At 44.0% G+C, this 21667-nt stretch overlaps 1 protein-coding gene across 1 annotated transcript in view; it reads right to left on the reverse strand.

Moving 5' to 3' along the window:
- Positions 1-21667, reverse strand: part of THG1L (tRNA-histidine guanylyltransferase 1 like) — a 32987-nt gene that overhangs the window by 1764 nt on the left and 9556 nt on the right. Inside the window, exons 2-5 of the mRNA XM_086931223.1 lie at positions 5766-5942; positions 4806-4975; positions 4391-4479; positions 3518-3625 (exon numbers count right to left, since the gene is read on the reverse strand). Of these exons, the coding sequence (XP_086787349.1) occupies positions 3518-3625; positions 4391-4479; positions 4806-4975; positions 5766-5942 (544 nt within the window). The remainder of the gene's footprint in view (positions 1-3517; positions 3626-4390; positions 4480-4805; positions 4976-5765; positions 5943-21667) is intronic.

A 21667-nucleotide genomic window follows, 5' to 3' on the forward strand; every position in this document is an offset into this window, starting at 1 on the left:
TCTTGGAGCCAACTTGTTTCCTGTCAATATCCCGTTTCCGCGTCGCTCCACATCCAACTCTACTACTACACGACTTGCAGTTTAAATCACGATTTCGCTTTCACGCGCCTTGCGTATTCCCTGGAACCAACTTCTCCATGTGTTTGCAGCATTTCTTAAATAATTAATATAAAAGCTGAATTACATCGTTATATTGGTTAATACCTGATATGTTCCCTACTCATATTTGCCCCAGGCTTTCGATACTATGCTCTCTTTCTTTTCCACTTAGTATTATTTGTTCATATGTGTGTGTTTTCCCAGTTGTCAATGTAAACTCACGATCCTCAGTTATATTTCTGTTAAGCAGCCTGGATTAGTGGATTTTTTTTGCTATCACTGAAGGGTCAACACCTTGTATAGCACTGATAATGTCGTATAAAGATTACTTTTTAGGTTTCGCCTGCACAGCGCTTGTGCTGTTCTTGAGAAATCTAATGTTTTTAATATAAACTTTAAGGGACTTATATCCCACCTCCTCTTTTTCCTGGCTTATCATTGGTTCTTGTGCGTGGCACTTACCTTTCCTCCATTTCTATCAGCTGTAGCATATTTTCCTGCATTGTTACTAGTCTGCTTCTCTTATCAGTTCCTTGTTGTGGACATACTGTTAACATCCGCTTTGGTGGCATTATATTTTAATAAGGGTTTGCCTTTTACTCTTGCAGCATATTTATATATCAATTTATTATCCAGAGAAATTAGGTGATTTGCACAGAATCACAGGATGTTGCACTCTACTGCCGACGATACTCGAGCCGGGATCCCCAGCTCTCGAGCCAGCAGCTCTGGCTGCTGAGCCATATCTTCTCCACTCCTGCCTTATTTGTCAGGGAGCTCTTTCCTTCTCCCAGCTGATTTATGAAAACAGCTCTTTATTTATTACATAGGCGAAACCGATGCATTGCAAATGCTTATTGATTATTCTTCTACATAAGGTCGAGTAATTTATACGATCAACCAAATTATGAAAATTACTTAGCAATTTATGCATCTTTATAAGCAGATATGACATTGGGTTGAGATGCTTTGTTAATGTTTCTATTTGTTGTCTACCATTCTCTTCTAGCCTTCTATCATAACAATCTTCTATGCATAATGTGTTTCAGCTAGGCATCGTTTTCTGAGTCGGATCTTGCGCTGATATACTTTTAACTATCTGTTGTTGTTTAGTCAGTAGGTCCATCACTGCCTCTACATTTTTTTTAAATAGCACTATTCTCAAACAGTTGGTTCAGGGGTTTGAACACTACGGGGAACTTAACCAGGAATGAGCAATATACATCTAATACACACTGTCCACTGAATCGCCTATCCATGCTTAAGACTCAATGTCGATGTATGGGGACAGTTTGGGATGCTGATGGTTTTTGTCCTTCCTATGAGAACAAGGTATCTCATATCACCTGTCAAATGTGTCAGCCGATACCCTTGGTCTCCCCCTGGCTTTCTCCTGTGAATGGAAACAGAAGAACAAGTGGAGAGCGTGGCTCCACACTTCACACAGGAGATACTAGAGTTAACCACTCCATTATCTGTCACGGCATCAAATGTCAAGGTTCTACAGAACTAGGGAAATTTTAAAAACAAAGGTGGCTCTCAGTATACAGGTCGACAAATAACAAATAGGTCCTGAAAAGACGCCTCCTGATGCGTGCTGCAAGCCTTACAGGTACATGTAATCCATGTCTTAATACAATATGAGAAAATCTGACTAAATATTTTCACATTTCTGTGAGGGGTTGGGAAAGGAAGGACAGTTTAAGAAAAAGCCCTACAAATTCTGTTCATATAATGAAGAAACTGCATATGAAGGTTTCTCAAATTAAAGCCAAAAATAATACAATTAACAAAACAACACTCACTGTATTTATGGTTAATATTCTGTTTGCAAAGCAAACCAAGCAACGTTTGTAAAGTCTACGTCCCTCTAGTACAACTCCCCTCAGATCTCTTTGTATTTATTTATGCCCGTGTCTCGCTTCTCCTCAAACAAACACACAAATACCTCTAAACCTTCTTGTGTCCTGATGACAGCTTTTCTGCTCCCTCACACAACTCGCTTCAGCGCTCCCTTGCGTTTCTGAGTTCCTTGCTATTTTATCAGTAATTTTCCAGCAAACTTCTACCAACAGTGTGGCACTGTAACGCTTCTGGCGATCGGCAACCCTTTCCTGACTAAATAAGCATTTGCAAGGCCAAGAGGTCTCGCCTTCTTTACCCATTAGCCTTTAAGGCAAAATGCTTTTTGGTAAAGGAATGATAACTAGGTGAAAATGAAACTATCCTCATTACGCTGGTGTGCCAACTCATGATAACATATATTCCGTGCCAATGCAATGATGCTAGCAGCATTTTCTTTTTTTTTTAAATAAATGTATCGATCCCAGAAGGCAGGTGCCACTTTGTTCAGTAAATTAAAAAAAAATTGCTAGCACAAAAGCACCAGTTAATTTCGGAGCTGCCTAGCAGCAATGCAGCAGCCAAGATCTCTAAAAATATATTTTTTTTAAATGTAAAAAGAGGTTGGTGCAAAGGAAGGAGAGAGGGGGAAGCACCAAGGGAGTGTGTGGGAAGGGGAAGCAATGGAGAGTGCGCAAAAGGGAGAAATCGGAGGAAAGCAGCACAAGGAAGACAGCAACATGGAGGAAGTGGAAAAGCACACAAGAGAGCGAGCAGTAAACGATGGAGAGAGCATGGGGGCAGATATTTAGCAGGGGGAAGCACACAAAAGAGCGAGCTCGAAAAGAAATGCAGTCTCAGAGTACTGACCGAAATACAAAAAAAGTATTTCTCTAAAAGTGAACAACAGAAGGATACAAGACAGCCAGTCAAAAGGAAGGCGAAAAAACTATGTTTCAGGTCAGTAACAAACACAAGATGGACAAGATGGGACAAGGCAAGAACAAGTAGCAAGATAACGAGAATTACCCAATTCTAAGCCCACTGGAAGATTTTGGTAAAACCATAATTGGTCTTTTCATAGCCGAGACCTAAAAAATTAATGTGAGTAAATAACTCTGAAATGTGTTTTGTAGAGTAGAGCCCAGAATCAAATGGAGCTAAAGAAGTGCCAGTCAGTGGTACAATACCCCAACCGCACCCTTTCTATCAATCTAGCTACCTTCTGCAGACTGTGGCACCATCACGACACATTAAGTAATCTTGGGCTTATCCCCTCTACCATGCATGCCTTCCAAGGTTGGATGTTCTATCAAATTTTTTTCCCAGCTTATTTTATTCTACAGTAGTCACTTTTTGCTGCCAGTATGGCCCAATCTCCGTATGACGGTAGACTGTTATCCTGACCTTCAAGACCAACCTCTCCACTATCAGCCTTTTTGTATAAGCAATGTGAATCTGACGATAGAGTCTTTCACTACTGGCTCGGGTTAACTACGTGTGCCACACAAGTACAGTCTCTTTAACAACACTCGCTCTCAGACGTACGTCCTCCAACACTGGCTGACCCACTTACCTTTTTCCACAGCAGGAGAGTTCCTTTCCGGTACAATAAGGGCTCATTGTTATAGTTAATATTGAATTCACTAAACAGAATCTCGTTCTTGTCGGCAGCAACTGTACCCTGGAAAGAGAAGAGACAAACATGAGATCTGGAGTGTGCCTCAAACTGTAAACAAGTGCTCAGTAAAAAACAAACGCACAGTGGACTGTCTATTACGGTTACAATTAAATGTCTCTCCCTCTTCGTCCCATCCTGGTTTCTGTAATCGTCTCAGGTGGATTACATACAACATTGTGTGCAGGATCCTCCAGGCACAACATTAAAGCTCTTTGCAGTGCCTTGGAGCCAGGTCTGCGTTATCGATCAAATACCCAACAGAACAAATGAAGGCCGAGGGCCCAGGCTGAATGGCGTCAGACTGTCCTGCCTCCTGCGTTCTAAAGAAATAGAACCGCGCCATTGACTTGGGGCGCTGGGCTCTTGAGTGGGAGCCAGGCTGCCTCTGGGTGACAGCACAGGAGTGAAGATGACGCATAAAGGCGCACTGCTGGGACTTGTTGCCAAGGATCCCTACTGCAATTAAGAGGACCCTGTTGAATAAATCGAACCAAAATGCTGACAGCATCGCTGCATTCTTTGTACAGAATCTTTCTGCCACTGACACCACTAAGCCCTGCACCTCGCCATGGAGAATGCCAGGTCCTACCCCCCACCAACGAGAACGCCAGACCCTGCCAGCTGCGTTGAGTGATGACACCTCGTCTCCCTTCGCCCTGAAAACGTGCATGGCCAATGCAGAGTGCCAGCAGTCACTGGCGAATGTACACAATAAAAGCACTATAGACTGCAGGCAATCGTTCCACAATACAGTTCCTGAATCCTTACCCGCAACCTCTCTTGCGCCAGTGCTGGTGTCAGACCTCCTCCCTGGACGAGCGACCAGAAAGCAGTGTTATACAGGTTGTTAATGTGGCCTGAGGAAGGAATGCAAGTAACAGTTCAATGTCAGCTGAAAAAGACGCTATGCCTTCCGAGTGCTACTCACTCAGTCATCCACAACCAATCGTGTTACTCATTCTTCCCCCGCCCCCAGAAATGTTGTAGTAGCCTCTACCACTCTCCTACTATCTTACACCAGAGCCCAAACCCCTCTCTTAAAAGGGTCCCCTCTCCTCGAGTTTCCAGTCATCCGTGCCCACGGCGTGACCTTACTGACACTCCCCAATAGTCTCCGTGTCAGTCAACTCGCAGCTGCTGACAGTAGCCCTGCTGGCGTTCCCACGGTTCCCATGTGGCTTACAGTCTGCTTGTCTCCAGCTGAGGTAGTCCTTCAGGTTTTGGTCGCTCGGATATAGCACAGTTCGGCCATCAAATCCCGGTGGGTAGAGGAGGGGCTGCTCCGCAAAGTAATCTTTCCAGTAGAAGACAAAACTCGATGCAAACTGGGAGGCCACGTGAGTCATAAATTTACTGATGGGTAGAAGGGAACGCAAATAGAAAACAGATGATAACAAATGGGGGAGGGGAGGAGATATAGCATTAGAAAGCAGCATCACAGAAATACACTATTTAAATAGTACACTAAGTATCAGCAGCGGCAGGGCAAGGGAGGGCATTACAAAATGAGGAGAAAGGAAGCAAGGCAAAAATGGACATAGCAGAAGAATTACCATAAAACTGGGAGAAAGAAAAAAAGAAGTACAGAAGGAGAAAAGGATGGGAAAGAGAACACATACCTACAATCTGGGAAAATCGTACAACCGCTTTTCAGACTTGGTCTTACCTAAAGACTCTATACTGCAGAGACACAAAGGAGCATACACATACTATCTATGAGCTCAGACCTATGTGTCTGAACGAGGCAATAATTGTGTGCAGTCAGTTAAAATAGCTTTCTGGCAATATGTGTTTCCCATTAGTAGTTATTTCAAAACTGCAACAGAGAAATACAGGCAAATATTAAACAAAATGAACGTAATGACTTTTGACTCAAAATTAGAGCACACAAGCCTAACATCTGGCTTATTTCCTGCAGGTTTCGTGTCACTTTTTTCGGAAACAGGTGAGAAAGCCACACCTAGTTGCACGCATAATTTGCTATTCCATCTCGAGTTACTGCATGCTAGGGGGAAGAGGGTGCGGGGAGTTCTAGGTCACCAGGCAAGCACAGACAACTGTGCAGCTCACAAACGAAGGACAATGTTTTTCAAAAGCTACCCATCAGTTGTCTTCCTTCTAGCTGTAGTTCCACCTTACTCACCTGGCCCGCCTCTTGAACCAATTTGATTTCTTGTGGAAGACGAAGCTATATTCGTCACTCTGGCCATACGCAAGCACAATGTCCTCCAGCTCCTGCATTACATTCTGTGCACAGCGGTTCATCAAGTGCAGGGCCCGTGCATCATTGGGCTTGGAGAAGTTGTGTTGCTCAGAAAACCTGCACATAAAACAAATATCAGGTTTACGAACAGGCACGGTTATATTGTGAAAAACTAATAATGATAATTGAGAAACAAAAGATTTGGAAACCAGCACTCAACAGCCCCCAAAAAACAGGTCAGTGCCCACCCACTCAAATTACATCCTCAGCAACTCACAGCCATGCTCAGCGCTTGCTCGTCTAATAACAGCCACATACTCACATTCCGTAGCATGTTCACCACAGCAGCCTGCCCCATTAGCAAAACGAGCATTTGCAATGCAATAGGTCTCGCATTTACTTGAGTTTGAGCTATTGGCATTGCAAATGACAATGCCTTTTATTTGTGTTTTGGCTTTTAAAACAAATAAATAAAAGGGAGCATTTTACAATGCCAATAGCTTAAACTCGTTCTAGAATGTTCCCAGTATCTGTGCTGAGTGCTTGCACCCCTGTCACCCGTCTGCACATTTCCCTGTCTGTGCACAGGTGTAGGTCGCTTTAGGGGAGGAGGAGAACTTCCTAAATTAAAAATGCTAGTTGTAATTGGGTGATGATGGAAGCATTAAATAATGATGGGGCGGGTGCATATTTGGGATCTGGTTGTATAGTATTGTTGTATTGTATGGTATAGTCAGTAGACTTTCCCCTCCCACCGTGTGGATTTCATATTGTGGCTTGCCCGTCCCAAAACCCCCTCCCGCTTCGCAGTTTCAGCTGCCCCTACCCTTATCCTTGCGTGTTTTAGTTCCTGTCTCGAGACACAAGCTGACGAGCACCAGGGCTGCGTCTGTGTATGACATGCACATCACAAGATTCATCCTCCAGGGATTACATCACTGCTGAACAGCAAGTGCTAGTTCTGTTCTTGGAAGGGACAGCTGATAAAATGGGTTCTAGCAGCACAGATGCGTTACAAACTTGCTGCAAATGTGGGCAAGGGTTTCCAGTGCTTCCTACTATTCAGTGTGGGAATATGTCCCCTTACTGGGTGGCTGTGTGACGTTTAGGAAAAACTCACTTTCACGTTTCTTCACATCTGTGTGATATCTAACACAAAGTTGTGTTTTAAGGGGAACCTTCCATGTTCCCATCAGTTTTTACAAGCTATGACTATAATACACACTATCCCGCGTAAGAATCAGATCAGGCATGCAGAACAAAGCAGCACAGCGCTTCGAGGCCAGATAGTGACAGGAAGGCGCTACACAGATGTGAGTTTGTGTTCACTGTAGTCCCTAGAAATGTACCCTCGCGGTGCGTTTAAAGCATCTGCTTATGGAACAGTGTCACTCTGAAGCGTAATAAAGGTGCCACCGTAACTGAAGTGAAATGGAATGTATAATACCTGCCGATTTATTCTTAGGATCTGTAAAGTAAATTGTGCATGTCAGATGTGAATATATAGTGAGTTAGTAAAAATATATAGTGTAGTAATATGTGGTCTTGAATTGCACAGCCAAAAAAAGGAAAACCAGCTCTCTCCGGGACTGAAGAAATTGAAACAAGACCCATTGCATTGCAAATGCTTGTTTGTTTCTTGTGCTGCAGTAAGGGTTGATACTGTACCGTCACGTATGTCTAGCTCTACTCTGTGAGGAGGAAGGCATCAGGAGAACTTGGATTTTGCAACATCCTAACTCCTAGTTTAGTAGGACTCTGGAGGGCCGAGGGAAGCTAGTATCGTTTTTGTGCAAATTTATCTCGTGGGTAGGGTATGCTGAAAATCTGGCTTGAATCCGGCCCTCTTGGACATCGTTTGGAACGACTGTTCTAGAGAAAATAGATTTATATTATTTCATTAAGTCCAATGTGTTCTGAAGATTGCAGTGTCGACTTTCCCCTGCAGATATGTGGGAGCAGGAGTCACCCCAAAGCACCTCACTGTCCCCACAGGGGATGGATGTCACTTGCTACACTAGCCTCCCTCATCAGCGGAATTGCCCTAAAGATATCATTCCCAACCATGTCGTACCACGTGACCAATATGTCTCGTCCAGTTCAGAGTTTTTTCTCCTGCGGTAGAAGCGTCTCGGTGCGCGGTGGACAGTGCTGCTGTCTTAGAGCTACATTCAGCATCAGGTAGGCCTCGTGGAGGTCGGGAACGACACAGATGAGGAGAGTCTTGCCTCCACAGAGGTGACGAAAGTCAAGTTGATCAGTGGCGTAGCAAGGGTGCCCTGGGCCCCCAAGCAAGCAAGTGAAATGCCCCCCCATTCAGTATGGTCGTTAAAGACAGATATAATTGGGATGCAGTGGATCCATAATACCACATCGCTGCAACAGTACCAAAGCATCAGTTACCCTCGACGTCCTGGTCAAGCTGGGGACTAAGCAGGAATTCCCGGTGCAGCAACAAGCGGGGAAATGATCACAGCAATACATAAGGGCAGTGCATAATTTGTAATATAAAGAGTACCGGTGCCCAAAGTACTGCCCAAAATACAACGGCCAGTGCTATTTAATGTCCCTGTGCCGAATACCACGTCTGCGGATTGTATTCCTGTATGCACCTTGTGCTCATTTTAATTCACTTCCAGACACTCACTGATTCTTTATATCCATTATCTATACAGGCACCTGCTTTCTCTCTTGTTGATAAAGTTTCGATCTTCTTTTCCTTCTCTCCGGTTTGTGTGTTCCCCTCTTTCAGAATGTCTTATGGGGAATAATAAGTGCTGGATGCTCACCGACTCCAAAAATCACTGCCAGTGGCCGCCACCGGCTCAAATTAAGTACTGCATAAAGATCTGCACTGCGCAGCTGTCAGCGTGGCCGGCAGACACAGCTTCTCTCGCTCTCTCGGCACTAATGGCCCGCGCGCTCTACAGTTCACCTGCTTTGTAATTGGTTGAATGTCTGTCCACATGGAATACAGAGGGTCTGAAACTGGCTCCAGTGCCTGTAGGGGCCTGTGCTTTGCTCTCTGTGCATCCTCCCCTCTCAACAGGAAGCCTGCAGACAGACACTCGCACCAATAAAGAAAATAGTAGCAGGCAGCTTTTAAAAATAACGGCTGCAGAGCGAGCCGGGCCCCGGAGAATTGCACCAGCTGCACCATACTGCGCGCCATTGAAGTTGATGGGGGAGGAAGGTGAGGTAGAAAGTGAGGAGGATGAGCACCAGTATAGCGCTAATACTCCATGGACTTACCACTTCTGACGGCTAGAGATGTAAAAAGTTTGTTAGAAGGAAGGGAAGGGAGAAGATTAAAAGCCAGCGCGCATTGTTTAAGCTACTAGATATGTTGCCAGCGAGCAAGCGCTGGAATGCCGGTTCCTTGGTTGTAGCGCTATACAATGTAACACACAAATTAACCTTGCACCATGACCCCTCAACACTGAACATTTTTTGATGTAATCACTATTACACTACAAATTAGCTTAGAGACCGAGGACTATTTTTATTGATCATAAGTAGCTCTCATAACGGAGAAGGTTGGAGACCCCTGATTCAGACTGATCTTGTGGAGGGCAAACCGCAGGTATCCGGGTAAGAAAATGATGCTCCCTTAGTGCATCATGAAAGGACTGCCACATTTCATAAGCGGCCCGCAGAGCTTCAGGCTTTTTAGTCTACATTGGCGTGTTAGCCTATGTAGGGGCATAAGAAGCCTTTACAATGCACCAAATGACCCTCAAATCTCCATCCCAGTTCCACACTAAGCTCAGGCATTCGCGCTCACTGCAGTTCGCTGTTGGTACATTTCACCCAACACCCGTTTTTATAGCAACCTCATGCCATCACTTTTAAAAATCCCCACTGGCCCTGGTTCCACTAGGTGATCATTTCACCCCGGGGCTCATGATTTCCACTCAAAATGTCTGCTACTGCGAATGATGCTCACAAGAAGGGCAGATTTTCATAAACAGGAAGCAGACATTTATTTCTGACCATCATTTAACTGTGGAAGTTGGTTGGAGCCCTCGGTTCAAATCCGGAAAGCGGATGTGTATTTCTGACCCTCATGCGACGCTGTGACTGCAAAGGCCACCGTCGCCACCAGCATGAAGTCCTTGTTCCTGGCGGTGACTCACAGGAGATGCCACGCTGGAGGTCCTTACTCTGCAGATTCACGCACCGCACTTTCAGCAGGGAGCTGGGATCGCACCCTCTCTCATTTTGCGTCAGATCTTGTGTGGGGCGTATAGCCCAGTGTCCCCTGCTTCGAACTGGGAACATGCACAGTTGTACGTTCCTCTTATTTAAAGATCGTTTCTGGATCTAAAAGGAAAAAATATTCAACTGGTTGATTGAGCCTACATGATGACTTTCGATATTTAACTAATGTCAAAAGATGAGACGGTTTGAATGAAACCGGGAATAGATTAGAGTTCTTAAAATCGGCGTCATACATGAGTCAGTCAGCGGTAGAAAGTGCGTTAAAAGTATAGGAACTTTGATGCTGCGCATAATGGGGACGGGGTGAGTGAGTGAGGGGCGGGGTCTTTCCTAAAATAATAGAAGCGGCACTGAAGGAAAAAAAAACCATGCCCCCGAGTGGTGCGCGCGCGCGCGCCACTGCGAGGCATATGTTTTCAATTGAAACATATGGGCTTTGGTGCGCGTAACAGACACCAATAGGCCGTGGGTGGAGCAATGCGCCTGCCTTTGGCCTATTGCGTGCTCTGTTGAAACCAAAGACGCACTTAAAGCCCAATTACTGACCTCAAAACAGAAAACACACGCACACATAGCGTGTGCCAATTCAGGGTCCATTTCTGAACCCCGGACAAAAGGACTCTCGCCTGCGTGAGCACTGCTGCTCAGTGCAACGTAGGTCACGAGACCTAATCAGTCAAACACCCATTCTTACATACCATCCATCACATTCCAAATAGCATCCTCACGAACCACCCTCACAACCCAACCTGTCCTAGACTCACCCTCACAGCTCCAAACTTCATTCTTAGTCACATCTGCAAATTCTCAGAGAAGGAGTTCATCAATCAAGCGGCTCCAAAGCTTTTAGACGCTAGGTAACTAATAAAAGGTGAGCAAACCGTCTTATTTATATAGAGAGCTGAGCCACGGGTCTTGTTCGACTCTATTGGCTAACTCAAGAACTGAACCAACTGTATATTGGCCATGTAAATCAAGCAAATAGGATATTTAAAAAATATAAGTCTGCAACGTTATTTGATAGTACGTTTAAGTATTGCAGTTTAGTACATTAGATTGACATTTGATAATTGTATTAACTTCTAAACATAAACAAAGAAAGCTTTAGGGAATAATCCCATCCCCAGAATGTCTTGACAACACCCAAGTGACAATTTAGTTCAGTATAGGAAAGGTCAACATTATTACTAGAAAATTACCAACATGAAACCACCTATAAATGAGTCTAGCAGACACCGACCTATATTATCATGATGTGCCGAATGTTACAATGACAAGAGGTGCAGTCGAGTGATCTACATAGAAAAATCAGTATCTTCAGTCTACAATTCACCCACCGGCTACTATCTCGTTCTCTATCTCGTATGTATACCATAGAGTTGTCTTTCTAGACCTAAACAAGAACACAAATCACATAACAAATTAATCAAATACTATATTATAAACATCTCTAGAAAGTAGTTATGAAAGCCGAGTTTGAATCAATAGCTAGCGAGCAAAATATTGGAGAGTTACTATTTTTTTAAGAGGAAGCTGATGGGGCCTTATAGGCATAGAGTACTCTGGCAGAATTTAATGACACCTACCACTATACTAACACCAGCGTTTTACAGCAGTTGAAAACATGTCTGGATGAATTTTGCCAGGCCTGGGTATAAAGAGTTGCCCCGTCATTGACCAAATTCTCACTGATATCCAAGTTCGAGCCAATAGCTACCCACCCAATCCATTATCTACATTAGGCACTGTTTGAGGTTGACAAGCAGTTGTCATAATGTTATTCAGAGGGGGACTTGTGTATTATCTGTATACACAAACATGTAATGGGAACGTTCACTCAGGCTAAAGGCTCAAAAGATGTATTTAAAAAGTGTAACAGAGAAGATGCTTGAGATACCAACAGGATGGGTTAGAGATCAAAAATAAAGAGAAAGGGTCGGGGCTTTGAGGACAATTTGAGAGGAAGGATAGGGACCAATGAAAAATTTCCTAGTTTTTAAGAAGGAAAGTTTTAATTCTATTGAAGACACAGGGGCGAGGATTAGGCATCATCTTTCTTTGTTTTATTACTCAGTAGCAGCTCCCAAGTTAGCTACTGCTGTTACATTAACAAAACTGCTTTTGCTAAAGTTAACAGCACCAAAAGTCATGTCTCCATCTACTATAAACCTAAATGTAAACTCTTTCTCTTTCATGTGGCGCTTCCATGCATAACAGCCAAATGACTGTCTATTCTTGTGATCGACACCTAAGAAGAGGTAATGTAAACACCGTTACTTCATATACATAAATCACAGCACTACATTCTTCTATCCACAATAATCATTTTGTACATCAACATGACACATTTCCAATGAAATCAACAGATCAAACATTGATTACATACTCCTGCAACGAAGTATCAATCAGTGGGAGTGATCTTCCAAAGATCAACTGGTTGGATAATCCGCTCACCTCGGTCTTTAATGAATTCAAAACTTTCCTTCTCAATCAACAGCAAATAAGGTTTACATTCTGTTAGGGTTAGAGCCAAGGTTAATGCATGTCAAAAGCCTCCTCGCCTCTGAAGACGCCACCCCTGAAATGAGCTTAAAATAAAAAATTGAACATTGGATCTGATGACTAATCTACAGCAATCATAATATCTCCAAAGTGCCCCCAATAGAAATGGTTCAAAAGCCTTGGCATCTCTAACCTAGGGATCCCCAAAACTCATTACATGAATGCATTCTATGAGCATAGTCCAAAATTACCCACCGGGCAATGGAAGAGGCGACTGCTTTCAAAGGTTTTTTCAATACAATCAACAACTGTAGCTCTCCCACCAAAATCAGCTCATTGGTCATCTCCTCAATAGCCTTGCTACATCTGACTATGCACAATAGCCTTCTCTGCCAATGCTAGATATGAAATTGTCTATTTTATTCATCTTTTTTGCTCCTTGCAATAGTAAATGTGACTACCTATGGAGCAAACATTGTGGCAGAAATATTCAAAGCTGTAACATCAGACCCAGGTCCTTATGACACAACAGCACTACTAGTTCTCCCAATATCCTTCAAATAAAGCAGCAAGTGGAGACTGGCATACCTATGCCCGGGTGCCTAGGAAGACAAATGCCTCTCATCAAATTACAAACCCAAGGTGTTCTTCCACTTTTACTTAGGATATTGGAAGATGTCCTGAAAATATGCCGATCTAAATTTTTGCACCACAGTGTATGCTAATCTCGTTTCTCCCAATTCTAATAAAAACTTCAGGACATGTACAATTCCTAACCCCACAGGATGCAGGTTCCTCTCCACACCGCAATGTAACCATCTCCTCAATACTAAAGAGCACCTCTTAATGGTACCCTCCACCCAAGTCTGTTGGATAAAGCCTGCAGCAAATCCTAGAAAGCCCGGAACAGTTCAGCTTCCTCTGTAATCCTCCATGTTATTAACTTCAAGGAATTTTCAAAGTCCAGAAGATGTGGGCCGGGTTAACAATCTGTCAGAATCAAGGGACACTGAGGTAGCACCACTGAAAATTTCTACAACAGCTCCAGCATTGCTGAGAACCAGGCCTGTGATCTATAAATCTGAGACATAAGAATCAGATTCACTGCCAGACGTCTCATCTTCACCGAGACTCTAGCTATCATGGCAAAAGGGGGAAAGGCGTACCTCCGAGCCCCCATTCAGTTCTGAACGAATTAATCCACTGCCTTAGTTCCTGGACCTAGGAGCCAGCTTATATATTCCCGAACTTTAATTTAAATCTGGATGCAAAAAGGTCTGTTGCGCAAGGAACCCAACCCATCTGGCCTTATAGCCAATACCGCATCCAGTTGCTCACATCCTGAATAAACCTGGAATTCCAATTTTCCACCAAGTCATGGTGTCCAATTACGTATTCTATAGTTACGGAGATCTAACGCTCCAGACAAAAATGCCAGGAGTCCTTCATCATCTCCGCCAATCTCCTGAACCAAGTACACCTCAGCTGGTTGATTTAATGGACCATGGACACATTGTCCACTTTCAGAAGGATAAAGTAGGAAACACTGCCCCATGTGAACTACTGGATTACTAGAAGTCCCGCCAGAAGCTTCAAGCGATTGATATGGAGATTCAGTTTGTCATCTGCCACCAATGGAAATATCTCCACATCTGCCTCCCTAACCCAAACAAGTGGTGTTTAACTTGATCATTAAGTCCAGGGCAGGACCAAATACTGCCCTTTCATTCCAAGTCTCTATGCGATCCAGCAACCACTGGATCTCGGTCCAGGATTCCTACGACTGGGTGACCAACTCCAAGTATGTTACAGCTCTTCTAAGATGAAAGGCCTACAGTATCTAAAGTGTCCAGTAATGGAAAAAATACAGAAGCATGGCATGAATGGATGACGAGGGAAGTCTCACAATTGTGGTCGACTGTCTGAGTGAGAGTCTATCCCTTCGGAGGGCTTTCCTTAATTCCCTTTTGATCCAGACCATCTTCTCAGCCAGAAGGCTCAGAGTGGAAGCTCGAAACTTGGGCTTTCAATTTGATAATGCACTGCCCTGCAAATCACAAATCAACAAGGTCACAGCAGCTTGCTTCGGCAAGCTACGTATGATCAGGAAGATCTTCCCTTACCTCCCTTCGGACTCCTGCAAAACCATTGCTCATGCCCTGATTACATCGCATTTAGATTTATGCCAACAGTCTCTATGCGGGCGCCCCCCTGTACCAAATTGAACGTCTGCAAATAGTACAAAATGCCGCTGCGAGACTGATTGGCAATATTCCTTTCCGCCACTCGGTTGCTCCATACCGGAGGAAGCTGCACTGGCTCCCCATTGCCCGTCGCATCCAGTTCAAAGCTTTGATTTTTGCCTTCCGTGCCCTCAACGGGTTAGGCCCTGGATATTTGAGAAAGAGACTTAAACTGTCCCAATCTGTCAGATCTCTGAGATCGAACAGCCTACGCCTCCTGGTGGTACCCAGATTCCGTTGTGCCAGGAGTGGGGGCAGAGCGTTCGGCGTAGTGACAGCTAAACTTTGGAACAGCCTCCCACTGGATCTTAGGTTCATTGACTCGGAGCCTTTGTTCCGAAGCAAACTGAAAACTTGGTTGTTCACCATCTCATAAGCAGCTCATTTCTCTATAGCTTGCAGTCTGTAGCGCCGGGACACCCCTGTTGGGGGGAGCCGCGCGCTTTATAAGCTTCTTAATAATAATAATAATAATCTATTAAAAAACCCAGAAGAGTCCCCGAGAGACTTGGAAGTAGTTCAGCATCTGACAGAGCAGGAACCTCAGATCCTGAAGCCACGCTATTGTGCGTTAGTTGCTAAGCAGAAAGTGATCCAAGCAAATTATAAGTATCATGTCCCATACTCTTAGGTATTCTACTGAACACTGTAACTTAAGGAATCACCATGGGGCCGACAAAAAGCCCAAACCCAAATCCATACACCAGTCCAATCCAACAAAACTCCTGTAAAGAGCGTAACTAGAGACTATCAGTGTTGGGACGGATAAGTCCCTGGTATGGTGATACACGTACACCCTGCCATGAGTGCTCCAGCTACAACAGTATCTAGATGCTTGGTACCAATTTTTGGTCATGGGAGAACACCAATCCTTCATGTGCACCATGACCTAGGCCGGTCTCAAGGATTGCAGTCTTGTATTATTGAGAGGGACACACAAAGAATTACCCTCCTAGTGGAGAAGGGCTACTGCTCAAGAGCAGTCCCTCCTAGTGGAGAAGGGCTACTGCTCAAGAGCAGTGGTTGCAGCAAACCGTTTTGTAATAGCGATCAGTAGTGTGAACAGGCCTTTTTACCTGTGGTGTGTGGTAAGGTAGATGAAGGCCTGTGGGTTTCATGATGGAAACCCAGGGCTCTGGACAGGCATCTAGAGGTAGAGGAGCCATCACAGACAGATTTGTCTACTGCCTGCATTCCTGAGAGCTGGGAGGAACACGTACACTGGAAGAAAAAAAATCCCAGCTCTCCCGTGCATTTCAAAAGGACTGTGATTCTGGAGAGGTCACTGGTCAAAGGGGCCTGAGCACACAGTCAGAGAGAGATGAAGGAATTTATAAGAGAAACGCTGCAGACAAGGAATCCTAAAGAGCAGAGCTAGGTCCATTGTAAACTTGTCAGGCATACATCAGTGAGGCTGTCATCCAGATGTGATCCTCTAGTCACTCCCATGGCCTGTGTTGTAGGGTTATCGCGGCTGGAGTAGTTCCTACTGTGACAGACTGATTCCTGGACAAAGGGCAGGACAGACAAGTAGGGACTTCAAAGGAGGCAACGCCCACAGCACACCCTTCAAAGACAGAGACACTAAATCACATCTGCGTCGGAAACAGATTATAACTAGCATTTTCTATGCAACATTTACGCAAGTTTTAGCTATTGGCATTATAAATAACAATACCTTTCATTTATGCTTTAAAAACCAAAACATAAATAAAAGGCACTGTCATTCACAATACCAATAGCTCAAACTTGCGTAAAAGAGAGACCTATTGCATTGCAAATGCTTGTTAAATCTCATTTGCTAGGCTTTCCCCAGGGCCAGACTTCTTCATCATTTCACTGACAGTCCCTACTTATCTGCTTGGCCTTCCTGAGGCCTGGAATCACCGCTCCCCACGCACTGTCACTCATATGGTGACAGACGCAGACCCTTTCATTGTGCAAGGGCTTCCCAAAAAGCCTAGGTTGTCCACCACGGCGATGATAAATTAGTGGTCGGAGTTAAGAGAAAGGAGAGCACCACATCTGCCCTCCAATAGCCAGCCGGGGACAGCTACCATTTCCTGAAAGCTGATCTGCGACAATGGAAGCTGTATTTTCTTAAGGAGTTACATCTCGGGTCACAAGTATAAATAGTAAGCACTTTTAAATATGCACTAGAGATGACCCATTTACTAATACTTAACGTACAGAAACTGCACGCTACAAACGAATAAATACGATTTGGTCTCCAGTTCTACCAGTCATCGTCAGGCCTTTGCAGACTCTTGACAACAACTAATGACCTGTAATTTTCTCTAGGAAACGTGTCAAACACAGGCAGAATGCATTACCCCAGTGATGCCATTCCACAGGTGCCTGGAGTGGGTCTCAATTTAGCTGAGTGGCAGCGCTTCACCAGAACTAGCTTTACTTACACAGAATTAAGCTGTGACGTGCCTCTGGCTTCAGCTGGGGAGGAGGGTGATGGACAACAGCTGCCGTTTAAAGCTGTCTCAGAGCACACAGCGAGTTACAGGCAGGTCTCCTCAAGTGTCTCGCTCTAGCTGGCGGCCGTTTTCTGTGATTAGAGGACTCCCTGCATGTATCTGGTTTTTTTCCGGTGGGCCCGCCTTAAACAGCAGCGATGCCTTTGAGGGGGCAAGCAGGGTAGAAAAATGTAAAACAACCTGTAGGATGACAGTCAGGCGCATCAACGACCCTGTAAAGGCTTGTTTACGTTCGCAGTGCACTGCCAATTAGGCTCTACATCTACTTTGGGATCCCAGCCTCACATTCTATCTGCGATGGCGGAACAAGAAAACAAAAGTTCAAATTGCCAGCCAAGCATGATCCATTCACAACACAAACGGTATTGGGGCTTTGAATGGAGCGATTTTAACACAAACCAAGCACTTGTAAAATACACTTACTAGGGAGGTGCTGAACACTGCCAACGAGAGGGAGCAGGAGCAATGGCAATACGATAACGGGCAGTGCTCAGAAATAGGAACATATTGCAGTTATGCTTACCGGGAAACGAGAGAGGCCCCTAACCAGCAAGAGTCGGCGGGGGACCATTCCATGCAAATTAAAGAGTGCCTGAACAAACAATAAAATTATTCAAGCGTAATGGCACTTGTAACAGGGGCAGTCGCCTAGAAATTGAAACCACACCCAACGGCGGGACAAAGGGCAGTGTTCAACCAGTAAAAACAAACAACTACAGAAAGGCACACAAAACAACAAATAGAATGAGGAGGTGTGGTCTAACATCACAGATGGATTACTGCTTGCCTCGCAGAGCAGCGCATGTGTGCTGCCTCGAGGTTCGACCTAAAAAGTGGAGCTTGAGTCTCCTAAATTTTCAAATGGTCAACTAGTCAAACTTTGGCTGTACATCAGCCTGGAGAAGCTCAGCAAGGTTCTGCATATTGTCACTAGGACTGGGGACCAGGGCCGTCTAGGCTTCCAGATGGGTAAGGATACATCACCCCAGAAAATCAAGACCCCATCCCCTTGAACAACAGCATATGCCTACCCGCAAAGACCATAGGACCCCATGAGAAGGAGAAGAGTGCCTGGAGGAAGCGAGTTCCAGCAGAGATTTAGTTGAGTGGAACCCTTAAGCAAAGTGTGGAATTCACGGGTCAGTGAGGGCTGCAGTCCCAATTGGGCCCTAAAGTACTACAGACACCCCTCTAGCTTTAGAATGAAAAATGAGATAATCGTTACTGTAATAACCTTTTGAGGCGTTTGCTCCTTCCTTAGCCTCTGGCCTTTTCTCTAGATGGGAAGAAGGCACCAAACTGTCCCCTATCCTGCCAGCCATAATTCAGTCTACACTGATCTCTGAAGACTTTGCTGGGTGAAGCATCAGACGAGCCTCCTTTCCTTGTCTCACCAAAGATCTTCTTAATCAAAGTTTTGGCTTTGTCTGGGTCAGAAAAGGTTGCAACAAATGTTCCCTGGTCGTTAACATAAGTGTTTCTGAAAGGACACTCCTGGTCCACAGCTCCTGCAGCCGACATAGCATGTCCCCCCAATTATGAATCCACCTTAATTGAAAGGGGTCAGCGTTGTTCCACTGATAAGGATAGTTGGCATTACCAACATACATACTACACTTTGTGACCATCTGGAAACTATCCCTGGAGACAAAATGTCTCCCAGAGCCTTGACCTCTTCTTCCATCAAATCCAGGATCTAGTAAGAGGGGCCCATCACGTCCCAGAGCTTGTCTTGGCAAGCTTTCAAGAATTGTTTAGGGATCTTTCAAGTACTTCGCCAATAAGGTAGAAAGCTTTGTGGTCATCCAGATATGGATAGTTGCTTTCAAGTCCTCTGTCGTGATCACATGACCACAGCAGAGGCCATTACCAACCTCAAATGTCTAAGAACTATTGTACTGTCTGTTTTAGCCTTATCGGGAAGACCATCATTAAATAAATGTATATATGGTTCAATCCTGGATAATTTTATTATATCTCCTCTCATTTCTTCAATATCTAATGCTACCAGATGCCTGGTCAAGCCCACCCTAATTAAGGGTCATTCATGGGTTGAGGGCCCAATGATGAAGCATGCCACAAAGTTTCGAGGTAGGGGACCCTTTTAGAACCTCAATGGTTAGGTAAGAAGGGTTTTTAAACTTGAATCTTGGATTTGAATATCATAGAAGGGCCTTACATTGGTTAATTGTTATGTCTGGGAAATAGTAAGGATCCCCATTGTTTTCTCCTCCTCTTCTGTTTTGTTGAAGAATATGTTGTTCATTAATGGCCTTTAGGGCAAAAGTTACTGCTACAGACAGAGTGTTCAAACTCCTCAGGCAAACCCTGTTCTTCAGGGGAAAGTTCCCATCTTCTTTTGTATTCAATTGAGAGTACTCCCAAGCTTTCGTTCCAGGCACACTAAAGTAAATGCAGGATGGGCAGTAACAGACATGAATATATCAAGAACCCTTTAATATCCTTCAGGCTTCACTCTCGCCTCAATGCCTAAATATGAAACTAGACCTCTACATGTGGGGAGTGCGCAAATACACACTCCACTCCCAGGTTCACAGCGTTGTGCGGATTCCAAATCCATCTTAATTTAAACCGTTTAATCTTTTTCTATAAGTTTCTTCAATATTTGTCAAGTATATTTGTCATTGTTCTTCCTTGTTCATCAAGTACACATGTTTTCCATACTGTATTTAGGTAACTTCTCATATTTTTATGTGTCCATCCGGACTTCTTTTAAAAATAAGATCCCAATACACCAAGTCGTTCAGAGCAGCATTCATTTATTTCGAGCCCAATGCATTTCGGGCTGTCGTCCAGCCCTTCGTCAGGGGTAACTGTGAAAGGACAATTATGGATGATGCATTACTTATCAACACAGACCATATCACATTTAACATTCCTTTTCAGAATTTCATTTGTTTACAAGTTTGCATCAACTAATATTCGACATTACGCATCAGCAAATAAGCCTCCTAAAGTGCATCACGTTTCACAAACCCAAAGTCTGTGTAATCTATATTCAAATTAATCCTAGAACTTCCCTTAAGGTTATCTTCCATACCACTTCTTAAGAATTATGTTAGTCAAAAAAACGCTACTGAAAACACATCCCATCATGGGCTCACTAAATCTTCTTTTTTTGCAGTGATTAACATCTTTTAAACATAAAACTGCATTGCATCTACTGAGCCCTGCCGAAGTTGTCTATCTATTTCCTAGTAATTTACGATATTCAGAACCTTCCATATATCAATTGTCGGCTAAAAATCATTAGTGCAACCGTGTTTCCGTGATCAACATACCTGCTCACGTTTTTCATTTCTATCAGCTCACGCCGCGCGCTGCTCGCTGCACATAATTTCATCTCCCGCGCTTGTGCGCCGTGTTTAAACAGTTTGTGCTCCACCCCCTACCTCTCCACCTGACACATAAGCAGCTACATGCCGAAACTTCCTCCCCCATAATGCACCAAACAATCTGCTTTTACATTGCGTACTTGTCCTAAAAACTTGTGCTCAAATGGAAAAATATAATTGTTCTAAATCTTTCTGTTGTTTTTAACAAAAGGGTCCATGATCCATCCATTCTTTTTATTAAAATATCTTTACAGTCCTTCCTGATGTTTGTGGGTATCAGCGTCTCAGATTGTTGCTCCGAACTCGATGTTCCTCCATGTGTGCCTTCATAAGTTCAAACATTTTGTCTGCATTCCTTTTCATGGGTGCAATAACCAACGGGGGCTAGTGTTTATTAAATGTGAATGAAGGTGGTCAGCACTCCATTATCCTCCATTTGTATTCCTTTACTTATCTTCCATAAATTTAAACCTGTTGCGTGCTACCCGGATTGTGTAAGCCCAATACAACAAATTCTAAACCTCTACATGTGGGGAGTGCGCAAATACACACTCCACTCCCAGGTGCACAGCGTTGTGCGGATTCCAAATCCATCTTAATTTAAACCGTTTAATCTTTTTCTATAAGTTTCTTCAATATTTGTCAAGTATATTTGTCATTGTTCTTCCTTGTTCATCAAGTACACACGTTTTCCATACTGTATTTAGGTAACTTCTCATATTTTTATATGTCCATCCGGACTTCTTTTAAAAATAAGATCCCAATACACCAAGTCGTTCAGAGCAGCATTCATTTATTTCGAGCCCAATGCATTTCGGGCTGTCGTCCAGCCCTTTGTCAGGGGTAACTGTGAAAGGACAATTATGGATGATGCATTACTTATCAACACAGACCATATCACATTTAACATTCCTTTTCAGAATTTCATTTGTTTACAAGTTTGCATCAACTAATATTCGACATTACGCATCAGCAAATAAGCCTCCTAAAGTGCATCACGTTTCACAAACCCAAAGTCCGTGTAATCTAAA

This window comes from Lissotriton vulgaris, chromosome 7, assembly GCF_964263255.1.
Source record: "Lissotriton vulgaris chromosome 7, aLisVul1.2, whole genome shotgun sequence".
Taxonomy (NCBI): domain Eukaryota; kingdom Metazoa; phylum Chordata; class Amphibia; order Caudata; family Salamandridae; genus Lissotriton; species Lissotriton vulgaris.